At 45.1% G+C, this 17,217-nt stretch overlaps 1 protein-coding gene across 1 annotated transcript in view; it reads left to right on the top strand.

The window, feature by feature from the left end:
- The window catches only part of VILL (villin like), a 54,654-nt gene extending 38,301 nt beyond the window's left edge, over positions 1-16,353 (top strand). Inside the window, exons 13-20 of the mRNA XM_007066546.4 lie at positions 381-539; positions 4,794-4,973; positions 5,429-5,574; positions 6,352-6,496; positions 8,049-8,237; positions 10,007-10,075; positions 13,146-13,406; positions 15,047-16,353. Of these exons, the coding sequence (XP_007066608.2) occupies positions 381-539; positions 4,794-4,973; positions 5,429-5,574; positions 6,352-6,496; positions 8,049-8,237; positions 10,007-10,075; positions 13,146-13,406; positions 15,047-15,160 (1,263 nt within the window). The 3' untranslated portion in view covers positions 15,161-16,353. The remainder of the gene's footprint in view (positions 1-380; positions 540-4,793; positions 4,974-5,428; positions 5,575-6,351; positions 6,497-8,048; positions 8,238-10,006; positions 10,076-13,145; positions 13,407-15,046) is intronic.
- Positions 16,354-17,217: the final 864 nt, after the last annotated feature.

Genomic DNA, 17,217 nt, shown 5'->3' with positions numbered 1-17,217 from the left:
GGGAGACCAGAACTGCACACAGTATTCCAGGTGAGGTCTCACCAGTGCCTTGTATAACAGTACTAACACCTCCTTATCTCTACTGGAAATACCTCGCCTGAAGCATCCCAAGACTGCCTTAGCTTTTTTCACAGCCATATCACATTGGGGGCTCATAGCCATCCTGTGATCAACCAATACTCTGAGGTCCTTCTCCTCCTCTGTTACTTCTAATTGATGCGTCCCCAGCTTATAACTAAAATTCTTGTTATTAATTGGGGTTCTGCCTCATTGTTTGACTGCCTGGGGCAGTTTGTAACCATGAAACATTCCATGCGTTTAGCATCTCCTGAAATGCCTCTCCTGAACTGCGATACCAGGTATCTCTCGTTCGATCCTAGGGCCGCCATGCCTCCGTGGATGAAGTCACTGCCTGCGCGTTCAATGCCGTGGAGCTGGACAAAAAGTACGGGAATGAGCCGGTGCAGATTCGAGTGACGATGGGCAGGGAGCCTCAGCACTTCCTTGCCATCTTTAAGGGCAGCCTGATTATTTATGAGGTAAGAATGGCTTTGACTCCAGAAATAGCTGAAGTGTGTAAACACCAGGGTAACGCTGATGCCCCTAGATTGATGGTCAGTGGTGAGGATCACACCTGGGACCTGTGGATCTTAGTGCATGATCCCCTGCTGCCTGAGCTGAAGGACACACCTCTGTTAGCCAAACCTGCAGCTTGCTGATCAATTTCTAACTGGCCTAGCCGTCACTAAGAGAGGGACCACGCACCATGCTGTGTAGGCACAGCTTACACCAGGAAGGAAGAGGAACTGTTTAGGGTGGTAGATGGGGGCATCCTGAGGAGAAATGGGACTGTTTAGGCTGAAATAGCCTGACAGTTAGGTCTATTTGGGCTGTGTCAGTCTCCCAGGAGAAGTGCTGGAAACCCATACTTCTGTCGTAGGAACTTATTCAGCCCCTGTTGCCATAATATCTTAGCCCCGCTCAGTCGTTAATGGATTTAGCCTCACAACCTCCTGGTGAGGAGGCAGGGCAGGGCTATTATCTTCATTTTGCAGAGGGGCAACTGAGGCACAGAGGATAAGTGACTTGCCCAAGGTCACACGCAAGAAGTCTGTAACAGAGCTGGGAACTGAAAAACCGCTGGGCAATGCTTCCCCTCTCCACCTGGCACATTTCAAACGAGGCTGAGCAAAGCACTGGTAAATATCTCATAGGGAACGGGCCTAGATTGGACTAGTTTAAGCCCTCAGATCTTTTCCATCTCTAAAGTCTAATTGTTTTGTACAGCGTCTTGCATTCAAATTCTATCCCTGGATGCTCTGCGGAATTAAACACAAGACATTATGCCGTAAATCACAGCAAATGTTCGTAGGCTGTCCGACAGCATCTTCCAGTATCCAGCCTCAAAATCCCCTGCAAGCCTTGTCCCGGCCACGTGACTGCGGAGTGGTCGCCCGTTTCATAGGCTCTCTAGTTACAGCTACGCCTGCTTGGGGTTCCTGGACCCTGTGTCACAAGTGACAGATGAAATGGAGGCACGGGGAGAGCCCAAGGTAGCTCAGTGCTGGCCTAACGCTTGGCTTTGCTGGGAGCAGAGTTCGGCCAACACTGAGCATTGCTCATTAGCCCACCCAGGTGGCTTGTCCCTGGTTACACAGCAAGTCTGTGGCATGGCTCAGTGGTTCTCAACTAGGGGTACGTAGAGATCTTCCAGGGGCTACTACAACTCAACTAGAGATTTGCCTAGTTTTACAACAGGCTACATAAAAAGCACTAGCGAAGTCAGTGCAAACTAAAATTTCATACAGATAGTGACTTGTTTATACTGCTCTCTATACTATATACTGAAGTGTAAGTACAATACAGTACAGACCCATTTACGTGCAAATCCACTTAACGTGCGGTAGCGCCGTGCCTCCCAGTGCTACCTATTTAACACGCGAGACTCGTTAACACGCGGTACAGGAACTTGCTGTGTAGCGCGACAGATTTGCTCACCAGCTCACTGACATAGAAATCGACAGGATGTGCGGGGGGGAAACATGTTGTACGTCTTCACCGATATTGGTAAAGACGTATCACGCACGCTTAGTCATTGTCATGCTAGAGAGAGAGATAATATATAGTAGTTACAGAGTAATATATACACTACGTTAGAAAATTTTAACCGTAGGCCTAAAATAATGGTAGAGGGCAAGCGTCAGCGTTCCTACACTGTAGAAGAAAAGGTAGCTGCAACAGATCGAGTAAATAGCGGAGAAACCCAGGCCAAAGTTTCAAAAGCTATTGGGATTGCCGAATCTACTCTCCGAGGATGGCTAAAAACCTAATCTAAACTGAACGGCTTTGTACGAAATATCGATTCTGCCACGGGGCGTAAGTGAAAACGTGTGCGCTATTCAGGAAAATCCACAGTAGACAAAGCCACGTGCACGGGGTTTGCTCAGGAAAGACTGAAAGGAGTGCCGCTCAGTGGACCAGTGCTTCAAGCCCAAGTGACACAGTTTGGAAATTTAACGGGGGATGAATCATTCCAAGCCAGCAAGGGGTTTATAAGTCATTTTAAAAAGCATCATGGCATAGCGAAGGTATCGATTTCTGGAGAAAGCCGATGAATCGGCCGCGAACCTGTTTCCCGCAGAGGTAAAATCTATTTTACAAAATGAAGACTACCACGAAGAACAACTTCATAATGGTGATGAAACAGCTTTATTTGCAAAACTGCTACCTGATAAGACTTTAGCCTGTAATTACGAGATACAGAAAACAGCTGGATTTTAAAAGATAAAAGGTCGTGTGGCTCTTCTTCTTTGTAGTAATAAGACAGGCAGCCATAAGCTTGCCCCTCTTCTCGTTGGCCGCTTTCATAACCCTCGCTGCTTTAATCACCTCAATAGAGCGAAACTGCCAGTAATATACGCTAACAGCAAAACTGCTTGGATGACAAGACATATTTTCGACAACTGGTTCCACAACTGCTTTGTTCCAGCTGTTCGTAAGCATCTGCGGTCGAAGAAACTCGAAGCCAAAGCACTTTTGCTACTTGACAATTGTCCAGCCCATCCTCCAGCCGAATCACTGGTATCGAGCGATGGAAAAATTTGAGTACTATACATACCATTCAACACAACATAAAAATTCAACCTTTAGACCAGGGCATTATTCAGAATTTTAAAAACAATTATCGACGGGAGCTGATTTCAGCAATAGTGTCATGCACATCTTCAGGCATTTCCGAATTCCTGAAACAGTTAAACATGAAGGAAATTATTTAGTTAGTTAAAAAAGCTTGGGACGGAGTAAAACAAAAGTCCATTGAAAACTGCTGGATGAAGGATCTCGGTGATGCCTTTTCCGTCAAAGACGGCTCAGACTTGGAAAACTCCAGCAGTGGCACTGATTCAAAGCCAGACTTTGAAGGATTTTCGGAAGGAGACGTCCTACAAACATGCATGCAGACAAAAGAGGATAAAGATAAACTTCTCTTTCAAGTGATAGAAGATTTTAGTTTGGCTACGTCACCGGAAATCATTACCAAGTGGCTGGAGATGGATGAAGATTGCCCGACTTCAGAATTTCTGTCAGAGGAAGAAATATTAACAGGCTGCGAGGCTACGTCGGACCGTGAAAGTGATGGTGAGGATGTAATTGAAAAGGTCAAAATTTCGCCCACAGAAGCTCTTAGTGCTGTAGAAACTGTAAGATTTATGGAGGAGCAAGGAGCAGAAAATATCAAAATCATTCATCTGCGGCAAATGACAGATTTCATAAGACAGAAAAAAAAATGCAAGCCAGAAAGAGCAGAAAATAACAGCGTTTTTTTCATAGTGAATCATAAACACTTTTTTCAGCATGGCCCTCTTAACCCGCGGTCTGTTAACATGCAGTCGTGGTGGCTTGACTCTCGACATCCGCGCGTAAACGGGTCTGTTCTGTATTTATATTCCAATCTATTTATTTTATAATTGTATGGTAAAAACGAGGAAGTCAGCCATTTTTCAGTACTCGCGTGTTGTGACACTTTTTTGTATTTTCATCTCTGATTTTGGAAGCAAGTAGTTTTTAAATGAGGTGAAACTTGGGGGTACGCAAGACAAATCAGACTCCAGAAAGGGTAAGTAGTCGGGAAGGGTTGAGAGCCACTGGCATAGCTGAGACTAGAACGATCGGGGTCCTTATACTGACCTGATCGGGGTCCTTATACTGACCCGGTACAGCCTCCACTCAGATCTGACACCCAGACCGGGCCTTTAGCCACTAGCTATGGCTTCCCTTTCAAACCAGCGCTGTACAGCCATTGTAGGGTGAATTAGCTCCATTCGTATGGCCAATAGCACAGGGCCAGGGAAAGCAAGAGGGAGGGGGCAAGGGAAAGATGAGCAGCTTCACTTTGAAGAAAGCACCTGCACTGACCTGTGGCACAGAGCACCGTGCATGGGGCACTGCCTTCTGCACAGGTGCTTAGTTGGGGAAACAGCTTCTTCCTGCTCTGCAAGGCAGGCTGGAGACTCCCTCCTCGGCCTTCTCCATTCCTGCCCCTGTGTTACTGGCAAATGCCTGCAGCAGGCGTGTAGCATACTGGCTGTCTTCCTGGTGGGAGATTTGGGGCCCGGGTCAAAGACCACTGAAGGAGTGGAGAGGCTCCCAGGGAGTCCAGTGGGCTTTGGATCGGACCCTTGATCCCTCCATTCTGGCAGCTTGAAGGGCAAGACGCCCGAGTCTGCTCTTCTCACCAGAGGCCTCCTGGGCTTTCGCACCCATCACGTCTCGTGACGTGATCTGGATTTTTGTAGGGAGGCACAAGTCGCGCACAGAATAATGAGCCCGAGCCCATGGTCCGTCTCTTCCAAGTGAGAGGCACTGATGAGATCAACACCAAAACCATCGAGGTGCCAGCCCGGGCCTCCTCCCTCAACTCCAACGACGTCTTCCTGCTCACGACCAGCCAGGTCTGCTACCTGTGGTGTGGGAAGGTAAGCAAGCGGATGAAAGGACCACCACAATGTTTACACAAGGCCCAATTCCGCCACCCTCACTCCTGTTGACTGTTACCTCGTTACGCGAGTAGTCCCATCAGTTTCAATGGGTCCACTGGGAAAATCAGTCCCTATGGCCCAGAACCTCAAAGGTACTGAGAAATCAATGGGAGTTAGGTGCCTAAATGCTTTTGAGGTCTGGGCCTAGATGACTGCAAATGAGTCATAATGACTGACATCTCTGCTGTTTGCAATTCTCCCTGCAGAATTAACACATCCCCTTATTGGCCCAGCCACTGGAGGGGGGGACATAATCCCAAACATTTGGGCAGCTCTAGTTCTCTCCAGCAGAGGGCAGTGATGTACAGACACGTGGTTCACTGGCCATCGGGTCACAGACCTATTCTGCCAGGCCCCTCCTGAACCCCTCTGATCTTGTGCCGTGAATGCAGGGCTGCAGCGGGGATGAGAGAGAGATGGCGAAGATAGTGGCCAACATCGTCTCCAAACGGGACAAGCAGACCATTTTGGAGGGGCAAGAGCCGGTGGAGTTCTGGGCAGCACTGGGAGGAAAAGCCCCCTATGCCAGTGACAAGAGGTAATTCATTAAGGGCTGCAGTGAGAGCATCCCCAAGCCCTGGATGTGACCCAATGCCCAGTGAAGTCCACGCAAAGGCTTCCGTTCACCCCCATGGGCACTGGGTCTGGCCCTTCTTGGGGAGCGGGGGTTGAAATCCAGATCTGAACTGGTCTGAGGCTTGGGCTCTTCTGTCGGAGCTGAGAAGAAGGGCTGTGTGAATGCTCCGATCGGTTTGATTGTTACAAACGTGGGCCTGGGACACGGGAAATTTCAGGAAGCTAAACCTGTTTGGAGCCAACTTGACCTCCCCATTCCTCCTAAGCTGAGACTGGGCAAGGTAACAGGTGTCTGCGGGAGCCATTTAAAACCTGGTGGGCTAATGTGGCTTCAACTTGAAAGCAGGCAAATCTTGGTGGTTCGGGTGGAGTTTTGCTTTGACTTTTGGTGGGGGCGAGAGGGGTTCTGAACCCTTGGGATCAATTCCCAAAAAGATTCCAGCAACTCTCCCCACCCCCACCGCAACTTGCCAGCGTTCAGAGTTCAGTCCTTGAGGAGGTCATTTAGGGATCTGGGGCAAAAATTGGGGATTGGTCCTGCTTTTGAGAAGGGGGCTGGACTAGATGACCTCCTGAGGTCCCTTCCAACCCTGATATTCTATAATTCTATGATCATAGCTGATGGGTGCTGCCATGTACAAGTCTGACCCCTAGTGGCCACAACTAGTGTCTACAATGCATATTAGACCCAAACATGGGAAAAGATTTCACATTTCCTGGTTCTTCTCATCCTGCCAAGATTCCAAGAGCCAACTGTCCGATACCAGCCCCGCCTATTCGAGTGCTCCAACCAGACAGGGCGGTTTATCATGACAGAAGTGGTGGGCTTCTGCCAGGATGACTTGGACGAAGATGATGTCATGTTACTGGACACTTGGGAAGAGGTCAGTGGAATTCCCTCCTCCCCCCTCAACCCTTTGTAATGGGAGCTGTGCATTTTTGTTGGCTTGACTTATTTTAATGCAGTATTCAGCATGAAATTCAGAACAGTATCTTCCACCCAAAGTGCTTTGCCAATATTTACACAAGACCCCAGTAATGCAGGCCAGCGTAATTAATAATACCTAGTCTTTTACACCACTTTCCAGCAGGACATATCAAAGTGCTTTACAAAGGAGGTCAGTCTCATTAGAAGATTGGATGGGGAAACTGAGGCATGGAGAGGCAAAGTGACTTGCCCAAAGTCAGCCAGCAGGCTGGGAATACAACCCAGGTCTCCTGAGTCCCAGGGCAGTGCTCTAGCCACTAGGCAATGCTGCCCTGAAGAGAAATTACAGTGTTAGACCCATTCGGCAGATAAGAAACAGGCAACATACTTGGGATTTTCAAAAGGGGTCTGAGTGAGCTCAACTCCCAAATTCGTTGAGATCAGTGGCAAAGCCCATACTAGAATCCAGTAGATTTTAAGGCCAGACGGATCCATTAGACCATCTAGTCTGAGCTCTCGCTCTAAGCAGTACGTGTCAGCTCCGCTGAGCTTAGGCTCTGGCGGTTTGGCGAGTTGTTGCTCTTGCAGCTTCCTAAGTGCCCTGCCAGAAGGGAGGGAATTACACTGCAATTCTGAGAACCTTCTTCCTACTGGGGGATTGCAGTGAGCGTATACAAGCCGCTATTCCCAGCCGGGCTGGGTGATGGCTCTGGTGCCCCATAGCCAAAGTATTAGGATATGGCTTCGCTAACACATGTAAAGGGACGTGTTCTCTTTGTCACACTGGTAAGCAGGTAGTGTCACTGATGTGCTAGCCCTACGCCCAAATTCTCTTCCATGTGCTACAGTCAGTATTCGAAGCCTGCTCCAAATTTTAGGGGACAGAAGGGAGTAGAGTTAAACTGAAAACTCAGCTCTGGCTCCAGATTAGGTTTGAGTTCTATGCCAGACTAGCACTAGGATTTGGGTTTGACTGCACTGGACATTAGGGGATGTCTCCACTGCCGCTGGGACAAGAGCAGGTAGGCTCAAGTAGACATCAACAAGTTTAGGCTTGAAATTAGATGAAGGTTTCTAAGCATCAGAGCAGTGAAGTTCTGCAACAGCCTTGCAAGGGGAGCAGTTGGGGCAAAACACCTAACTGGCTTCAAGACTGAGTTTGATAAGTTTTTGGTGGGGATGGTATGATGTGAGACGGTCTACAATGGCATATAGCCGATCCGCGACTGCTAGCAGCAAATATCTCCAACGGCCGGTGATGGGACACTCGATGGGGAGGGCTCTGAGTTACTACAGAGAATTCTTTCCCTGGTGGCTGGCTGGTGGGTCTTGCCCACGTGCTCAGAGTCTAACTGATGGGCATATTTGGGGTTGGGAAGGAATTTTTGGTTGGGTCAGATTAGCCAAGACCCTGGAGGGGTTTTGCCTTCCTCTGCAGCCTGGGACTAACCATCCAGGTCTCCAGTGGTTCTTACCATTCACTTGTCTTCTCCCTTCTCCCACTATAGATTTTCCTTTGGATTGGCAAAACCTCCAATACATATGAAAGAAATGAGTCTATTTCCTCAGCCAAAGACTATCTGAAGACCCATCCAGCTGGAAGAGATTTAGCAACACCAATAATAATGGTGAAGCAAGGCTATGAACCACTCACCTTCACTGGCTGGTTCAGTGCTTGGGATCCATATAAGTGGAGCGTAAGTTACTGGGAAATCTGAGTGTCGTGTCGTGTCTTGTCTTGTCTTGTCTTGTCTGTCTGAATATAGATAGATAGATATAGATAAATATATATATAGAGAGAGATATTGCATAGAAGTATCAGTGGGTAGGGGTCTACATATTCTCTACGGTGTGTAGAGTAAAAACTAGTGAGAACATCATTTGGATTGCATCACAAATAGAACTAAGTGAAACAGTTGCTTAATAAAAAAAAATTTCAATTAAACGCAATTTTTTCTCACACACACACACACACACACACACACACACACATGTATAATCTGAAAATCTGAATATTTTAATCAAACCCTGAAACCCGGATTCCAAGCTTACCTAACTCTAGTTAGAGACCAGCAGTTTAGGCCCAACATCTAGATTGTTCAGAGGATTGTATGTGGTTGTGTCTTTAAGTTTTCATAAAATCAGATTGTTTCGGCTTTTTAATTAATTGAACACAATCTTGCTGAAACACTGTCCTCCAGTGCTGTGAAGCCAGCTCCAGCCACCAGATGGCGCTAGAGTGCATATGAATGGCATAGAAATAGCAAGTGAAATTGAGTAGTGTTGAAGAGATATTGGTAAGTGAAATGGGGGAAAACTATGGGCTTGTCTACACCATGCAGCTTTTAGTGACAAGGCTGTGTCGACATAGCCTTGTCGCTAAAAGTCAGTGTGTGTGTAAATGCTCTTTGTCGGTACTTTGTCGGCACTTTTGCCAACAAAATACTTCCAGCCCTGCGAGTGGCATTAGCGTAGTCGGCAGGAGAGTACCCCTGCCGACAAAATTGTTTTCACACTACCACTTGCATCGACAAAACTTTTGTCTTTCCCAAGGGGGCTTTTTTAAGCCCCCAGGAAAGACAAAAGTTTTGTCGACAACTTCACAGTTGTCACAGACATACCCTACAAATAGCTTCAGCTAAACCCAAGCGTTCAAAATCATGAGATTGGCTTAAAAATCATAAGATTGTAAAAAGTAATAAATCTTGGGTTCTTTTTATTTGCCTTCTGGTGTTGGAGTCTTTAGGAATCATCTATTTTCAAGCTTTTCCTTGCAACCACAAAGGCTAACAACTTTGTTTTTTAATGACAGCTGAGATTCTCACATAATCCCATGACTCCAGGAGCTGGGGCTTTAAGGAAAACACCAGATGTCATAAGAGTTGGCATCCGTATGGCTTTCAGGGCCATGTGGTTCCCCTACACTGGTTATTCCTGGCCAGGGGATGGGGAATTGCTGCAATTCTGCACTGTGGGGGATTACTACAAATTCTCTCTTCAGTGGGGGTGGGATTTGCCCACCCTTGCAAAAGGGGCAGGTGATTAGGATCCCAAAACTAGCAGGTCCCAGGGGACCCCCCAGAGGCAGTGCAGAGGACCTGTACCACTGTGTTTGTTCCCAGATCCCACCCATCCCCTGACAGATAGGCAGGAGATAAATGGAGGCCATAGCAAAGGTATAAAGTGCATTCTGCACCAGAGCCATGCCTTTCCCTCCATACTAATGCACCCAGTGATGCAGCATGAGCTCTTAATTCACACGAAGACTGATACAGATCTCAAAGTTGCATGTGGTTCCTATCTTGCAGCAGCAGTTCCTGGGATTCTGCATCCCAACTCATGTGGTATTGACCTAGATGCTGGTTTGAGGAGCAGGAGTACATTGTAACTGCAGTTTGAACTTGCTCACTGAAATAAAAGTGGCCTTTTCGCTGAGTCTGATTCTCATAACTCTCTTTACCTTTAGGATGGCAAGTCCTACGAGGAGATGAAGAATAGCTTAGGAGATGTGTCTGCTATATCAGAGATCACAGTGGTGAGTGGACACAGAACTTGTAGCTGGAACATCTAGATTTTACCTGTGCTACCCTGGCTAAAAGCTTGTTTCTATTACCTGAGTAAAAAGGACCAGTTGCTGTTGGTAAACAAAAGATTCATAGATTCCAAGGCCAGAAGGGGACCATTGTGATTATCTAGTCTGACCTCCTGTGTAACACAGGCCAGAGAACTTCCCCAAAATAATTTCTAGAGCAGATCTTTTAGAAAAACATCCAATCTTGATTTAAAAATTGTCAATGATAGAGAATCCACCACGAGCCTTAGTAAATTATTTCAATAGTTAATTACTCTCACCGTAAAAATTTGCGCCTTGTTTCCAGTCTGAATTTGTCTAGCTTCAACTTCCAGCCACTGGATTGTGTTAGACCTTTCTCTACTAGTCTGAGGAGCTCATTATTAAATATTTGTTCTCCATGTAGGTAGCTACAGACTGTAATCAAGTCACCCCTTAAACTTCTCTTTATTAATCTAAATAAATTGAGCTCTTTGAGTCAGTCACTATAAAACAGGTTTTATATCCTTTTTAATCATTCTCACGGCTCGTCTCTGAACCATCTCTAATTTATCAACATCCTTCTTGAATTGTGGACACCAGAACTGGACACAGTATTCCAGAAGCGGTCGCACCAGTGCCAAATACAGAGGTAAAATAACCTCTCTACTCCTACTCAAGGTTCCCTAATTTATACATCTCTGGATCGCATTAGATTCTTTGGCCACAGAGTCGCAGTGGGAGTTCATGTTCACTTGATTATCCACCATAACCCCCGAATCTTTTTCAGAGTCACTGATAGTCCCTGATCTTATAAGTACGACCTACTGTCTTTGTTCCTAAATGTATACATTTACATTTAGCCATATTAAAATTCATACTATTTGCTTGCACCCAGTTTACCAAGCGATCTGCATAGCTCCGAATCAGTGACTTGTACTCTTCGTTATTTACCACTCCCCCAATTTTTGTGTCATCTGCAAACATTATTAGTAATCATTTTATGTTTTCTTGCAGGTCATTGATAAAAATGTTAAATAGCATAAGGCCAAGAACTGATCCCTGCGAGACCCCACTGGAAAAACAACCGCTTAATGACAATTTCCCATTTACAGTTACATTTTGCGACCTATCAGTTAGTCAGCTTTTAATCCATTTAATGTGTGTCATGTTAATTTCATATCATTCTAGCTTTTAGGCAAAATGTCCTGTGGTACCAACTCAAACGCCTTACAGAAGTCTATTTTGTCAACACTATTACCTTTATCAACCAAACGTGATCTGATCAAAAAAGATATCAAGTTAGTTTGACAGGATCTATTTTCCATCAATCCATGTTGATTGGCATTAATTACATTACCCTCCTTTAATTCTTTATTAATTGAGTCCTGCATCATCTGCTCCATTATCTTGCCTAAGATCAATGTCAGGCTGCAGCTTACCCAGGTCATCCCGTTTACCATTGTCAAATATTGGCTCAGCAATAACATTCTTCCAATCTTCTGGAACGTACCTAGTACTCCAAGGCTTACTGAAAATCAGCATTAGGGTCCAGTGAGCTCCTTAGCTAGTTCTTTTAAAATTCTTGGATACAAGTTATTTGGACCTGCTGATTTTAAAATATCTAACTGCAGTAGTTTTTTATCTCACATCCTCCAGAGATACTAGCAAAATGGAGAGAGTATTGTCATCATCATATGATGGGAGTATATCACCTTTTTCCCCCCAAATACAGAACCAAAATATTTATTAAACACTTCTGCCTTTTTGAATTATTAGTGATAAATATACCATTTCCATCTTGTAATGGACCTGTATCATTGACAGGATTCTTTTTGTTCCTAATATATTTTAAAAACTTCTTGTTGGCCTTAACTCCGCTGGCCATAAATTTCTTCTAGTGTCCCTTTGCTTCCCTTATCAATTTTCTACAGTTTCTAACATGTCATTTATACTCATTACTATCAAGTTCCCCTTTCTTCTATTTGTTATATTCTTTATTTTTATTGGGGTTTTATAATGTAATGCACTGGTTAGAGCAGTAAATGTGAAGCCACAGTGTCTAGGTTATTGTATGGTCTCAAAGTATTACCTGTGTGTCTTTGTGTAACTCTCAGTGAAATAGGTATAATGATCTGTACCTTCTGTACTACACATAGCTCCCATGGGCTTCAACCACAGCTGCACAAAGGCATCTGATGGCATGGCTTGGCCTTCTGGACAGCTGCTATATAAGTTACATATAAAAAAAAAAAACAATGGGCAGGGATCTTTGGTGGAGCAGTTTGTACTGGCAGTGCAATCTCAGCACTATGCACTGCTATTAATGATGGTGAAGAGATGCCAAGTACCAATGATAAATGTATGGATTCAACGGGGACGGTCTTGTTCTATATTTGTACAGCACCTGGCGCTATGGGGTCCTGGTCTGTGACGGGCTCCTGGGTGCCACTGCAAAACAAAAAAATAAATAAAAATAGGATTACGGTATTCAAAATTTTAGCTGGATTGGTTAGCTGTGATTGGTCACATGGTATTGTTTCCATCCCCTGATTGGATCAGTGTGACTTTTAGAAGGAGGGCAGGGAGACACTACTGGCCCTCCACGCAGGGAGAGACAGCAGTCTGGGGAGAGGAAGTAGATGAGCATGACAATTTAGAAAACTTCTGACCTTTTCCTTGATGGCTTACGCAGGCCTTTGCCAAGGCGTCATGAGTAGAAAAGCCAGGCTGCTGTAAGCGGTATTGACCGGATATTTATAAAGTTTACAATCACCATGGCATCTGGGTTCTAACATCATGACATAATGTCTGATGATTGAGGGGAAGCTGCTATATTGAATAATATTACGGGCTACCAGTTCGGGCTACTTAGCAATGGACCAATAGGTCCTGACCCCTCCCCTTTGATATTTTAACCCAACTTATCGCCTGCTAAGAAAAGACCCACCTGCCCCAGGCAGGAATAAACATCCCAGGAAATCACAAAGTCATCCACAGGTCTATTGCACCTGCCCAACGTCACTGTACTGACAGGCTTTCCTGTACCTCGCAGGATCTTAACAATGCCAGTCTGAACAAGAGAAACACAAACAGTAAACCTGCCAGCCCCACTGGTTCAAGAATGGAGAGAACTTCACCTGCACATAAACCACACCCCAACAGCAGGGTCAACAGCACCAGCAACTGTCAGAACAACTATGCCCCTTCGGTAGTTTCAGCAGTAACAAATGGAAATGAAGCCTATCCCAGAGAGGTGCTGATCAACAAGACAGTGGATGAACTTCCAGAAGCCGTGGACCCCGCTAAAAAAGAGGTGAGGGAATTATCTGAGCATTGAGTTAATGTCGTTCCAGTTGCACATTGAACTTAGTTGAAATGATCGGCTACGTGAGACCTATTGCTCTCTAGGTTTATTAAGCTTTGCTTCAGGCTAAGGGAGTTCACTGAATAACCGAGGAAAGGATAGACAATAGAATTAGGGGATCATCATACTAAACACAAGGGTGATTGTTCAGTAAAGCTGATTAAAAGCTGGGCTTTCTGTCTCATGGGAAATTCTAATATCTCTATACTTGTTTTCATCCCAGATTGGGACAAAAAGGTGAAATATTGAAACTTTCCTCGGAAGAAACGTTTCCAAAACTCATTGATTCAGAAATATGTAAATGTTTCATTTTGACACTTTCAGTTGAAATAAAAGATTTCTGTATGTCTATAGTTCAGCCAGGATACAAGGCCCATATCGGACATGGGCACTAGAGATCCAGAACTACAACTCCCAGGAGGCACAATGGCACAGAGATTAAGGTTGACCCCAAATGAAATGAAGAGTTTTGTTTTGTGTTGACAAAATCAAATGTTTCATTTAGATTTTCCGCCGCAGAAAATTCTGCAAAATTGGATCTCTTCCCTTCGAAAACAGATGGTAATGAAACCCCATTCTCGGATGGGCAAAGGTTGCATTCAAAATTTTTCTTCTGGCCCTAATGTTTGTGCACCATCCCTGCATGATCCAGGCTCAACAAGGGTTTAATCATCTGGGGACAGCATGTCTGATAGCAATTGACAGTGTCAGAAAGGGGTATCCGTCTTCATCTGAACTTTTAGCGTCACAGTGCAAGTGTACCTGGTGAGCTAATGTTCACACTGGAGCTATTCAGTAAATGGGTGTTTTCTCTCCTGTGCAAAACCTTCAATGCAAACAGAAACACTTGTTTGTTTTCTACAGAGTTTTTTGGATTTCCATTGGAAACCTGAAAATCAAACCTTTTTGAAACCTTTTTTGTTTTCAGCAACTGGGAAATTTCAGCTGGTTGAGCAAAAATTTTTGATTTCACTGAAAACTTTCACCCGAAAACCTCCCTAAAATGTTGTCCTGTAGAAATTTCAATTTTGACAAAATAGCCATTTTCCGTTAAAAAAAAAAAAAAAAAAAAAAAAAAAACCCAACAATGAACTTTAATGGAAACATTTCAGCCATGGGGGACATTTCGCTGGGTGCAAAGGGCTGGCGTGAGATCTATGCACCAATTAAGTCCTATTTGAGCTGCCAGTCAGGACCTAAGTGGTACATAGGCCTTGTATGGACTTCTGCAAAGGGATGAATTTCGCCCACTCTGCATAATGGTTGTTCTGGGTGCATTGTGCGTAAGGAAGCAGTAATGAAGGGGGAGTGTGTGAACATTTCAAATTACTAGCTCAACCTCACGCTTCTGGGCATGTCATAATTCTACTCTATTCAGCCCATCACATGCCTTTAGGCTGTAAACTCAGTGGGGCAAGAAAGTGTGTGCTTGTCGCACTTCACTCCTTGTGTGGTGCTGTGTACATCAGTAGCACTGTGGAGGGCACCACAAGGACTATGCACCACTTCAATTTTAGGATTCTGCAAGGGGGTGTAAACTTCATCCTATACAAAAGATACTAACTGAGGGTGACTGTTTTCCTCTGCAGTTCTATCTATCTGATGCAGACTTCCACGATATCTTTGGGAAATCCAAGGATGAGTTCTACCAGATGCCCAGATGGAAGCAGCAGAACGAGAAGAAACAGCATGGACTGTTTTGAAGCAGAGACTGTCCTGCACCTGCTGGCTGTGGAATGAAATCATGATTTCGGTAGCCATAGGAGGGGAATGCAGATACTTGTCAAAAAAACCTATGCAAAAACCAAAACCAATCCACCCAAACCAGGCCAAGCACAGCTGCAACCTCTAGAGTCAGACAAGCTTCATTGAACTGCTCTTCCTTCCTCCCAGCAAACAGTGGAAATTAGAGAGCCATCTCCTGAAGATTTGACTCAGTGCTTTGATATTTTCTTGCCAGTTTTGTACCATTATTGCCAGTAGCTGCAAAGACCTGTCAGTGTAGAATTAGTGCATTGTACGCAGTGTGACAGTTGCCACATTTTCATTGTGGAACATAAATACTGCACGGTAGGTTGCTCAATTGTCAGGTTTGAGATGAGGCAGGACAAATACAAAGATGTAGTGGGAACTGGAGTAGCCGAAGTAGAGTAGATGAGTGATACTTTCAGATTGACAACTTCCAGCTCCCACAAGTGGCTTTTTCCCAGTAAGGAATAAGGATAATAAATGTTTGAGTAAAATTCATCAGAACCTGGCTCAAAAAATAATCTTTTTAATTTATTAAATGACTTAAATTTGAAAAGAAAGCAGAGACCTAGAGCCAGGGGCTGCTGTCAATTTCCAGAGCTGGGTCAGGCCCTGATTTTTACCATCAGAGCTGTGTGCTGAATCCTTGCTCCGTACAGAGCCCTATTAACACCAGTAGATTCACGTCCTGGATTCACACTGATATAAGGGTCTGCCCATGTGCATCCGATTGCAGGACTGGAGTCTTAGGGAAGCTATTAGGTTTTCACTGGTATAACCAGCAGCAGAAAGTGGTCCTTCGATGCTTTTGTCTCCACAGGGCCTCTCTCGATCTCTCTGCCCCCACATTCTGCTCTGGGTACAAAGAGCACATTCCATATCACTTTTTGAATTTTGATTTGGGGCACATGGGTGATTACAATTTAATGGATCCAGCTGTAAAAAATCAATGTGACCATGGCTCCAGTTTCAGCTTTGTTCTGTTCAAACCCAAGCAGTGATTGCATATAAACGACCGAAAGTCATGCTTTAAGGGTGTTCTTAATAAAAACGCGTGCGATGGGTTCATTTCAGTAGGGGAAACTCTGCCCATCTGAGAGAACTACTGGCCCACACCTCCCACCAGTAAAATAGCCTGGTGATTTTATGGGTGAGCGATGAGATTTCTGAAAAATAATTTTGTAATCATGTCTGGCTGGAGTGTCAGCCCGCAGCTGGAAAACTTGTCTTTCCCCGGAGCAGGTATAACACAGGTCATAGAATTGCAAGCTTCCCCTCCAATACTCTGCTAATATACCATTCGCCTGATATAATGGAACACCTCTGGAAGTGAGAGGAGGTACTTCATTTCCCTTCGTGCCCATTTGGTAATTGGGCTGGTGTGATGGGGTTCCTGGAGTGCAACCTGAACAAGGGATCACTGAGCCCTCTGTCCCCCCAACCTGGGCTCCCTCTCACACTGTGATGCTGTTGGCAAGCTACAAACCTCTGGCAGGTACGGCATTTACACAGACATCCTCAGGCAGGGACACGCCCAACTGAGTTACATGAATGCTTTTCCCAGCCACTCATGAACTAACAATAGAGAGGCTTCAGCCAATTCCCCCCCACTCCCCAGCCTTGCACCTCAGAGTTGTGCTGCCTTGCCCCGGTCAGAAGCCTGACCAGTGTCAGTTCATTACCCAGTCAGCCCCCTCCCTCGATGTGGAGAGGACACACACTAGCCTTTGTAAACTGAGCTGAGATTTCCCAAGCACTTCAACCAAAACCCACGGTTTCAGGTAAAATATAAAACACATTAACTACAGAAAGGTAGATTTTAAGTGATTGTAAGTAGTAAGCGTAGAGATCAATGTTGGTTACCTAAGAAATAAAAATTAATTTGCAGTCTGAGTTCTCTAAACTAAACAAGATTTGAATCAAGCAGTGCCTCACCCTGGCAGATGGTACAAACAGGCCACAGAACTTCAATACACAGGCTGGAACTCTCCTCCAGCCCGGGACCACCCTC

The sequence above is a fragment of the Chelonia mydas genome, chromosome 2 (assembly GCF_015237465.2).
Source record: "Chelonia mydas isolate rCheMyd1 chromosome 2, rCheMyd1.pri.v2, whole genome shotgun sequence".
NCBI classification, from domain to species: domain Eukaryota; kingdom Metazoa; phylum Chordata; order Testudines; family Cheloniidae; genus Chelonia; species Chelonia mydas.
Note: the sequence above shows the minus strand (reverse complement) of the source record. Positions and strands in the feature narration are given on the sequence as shown.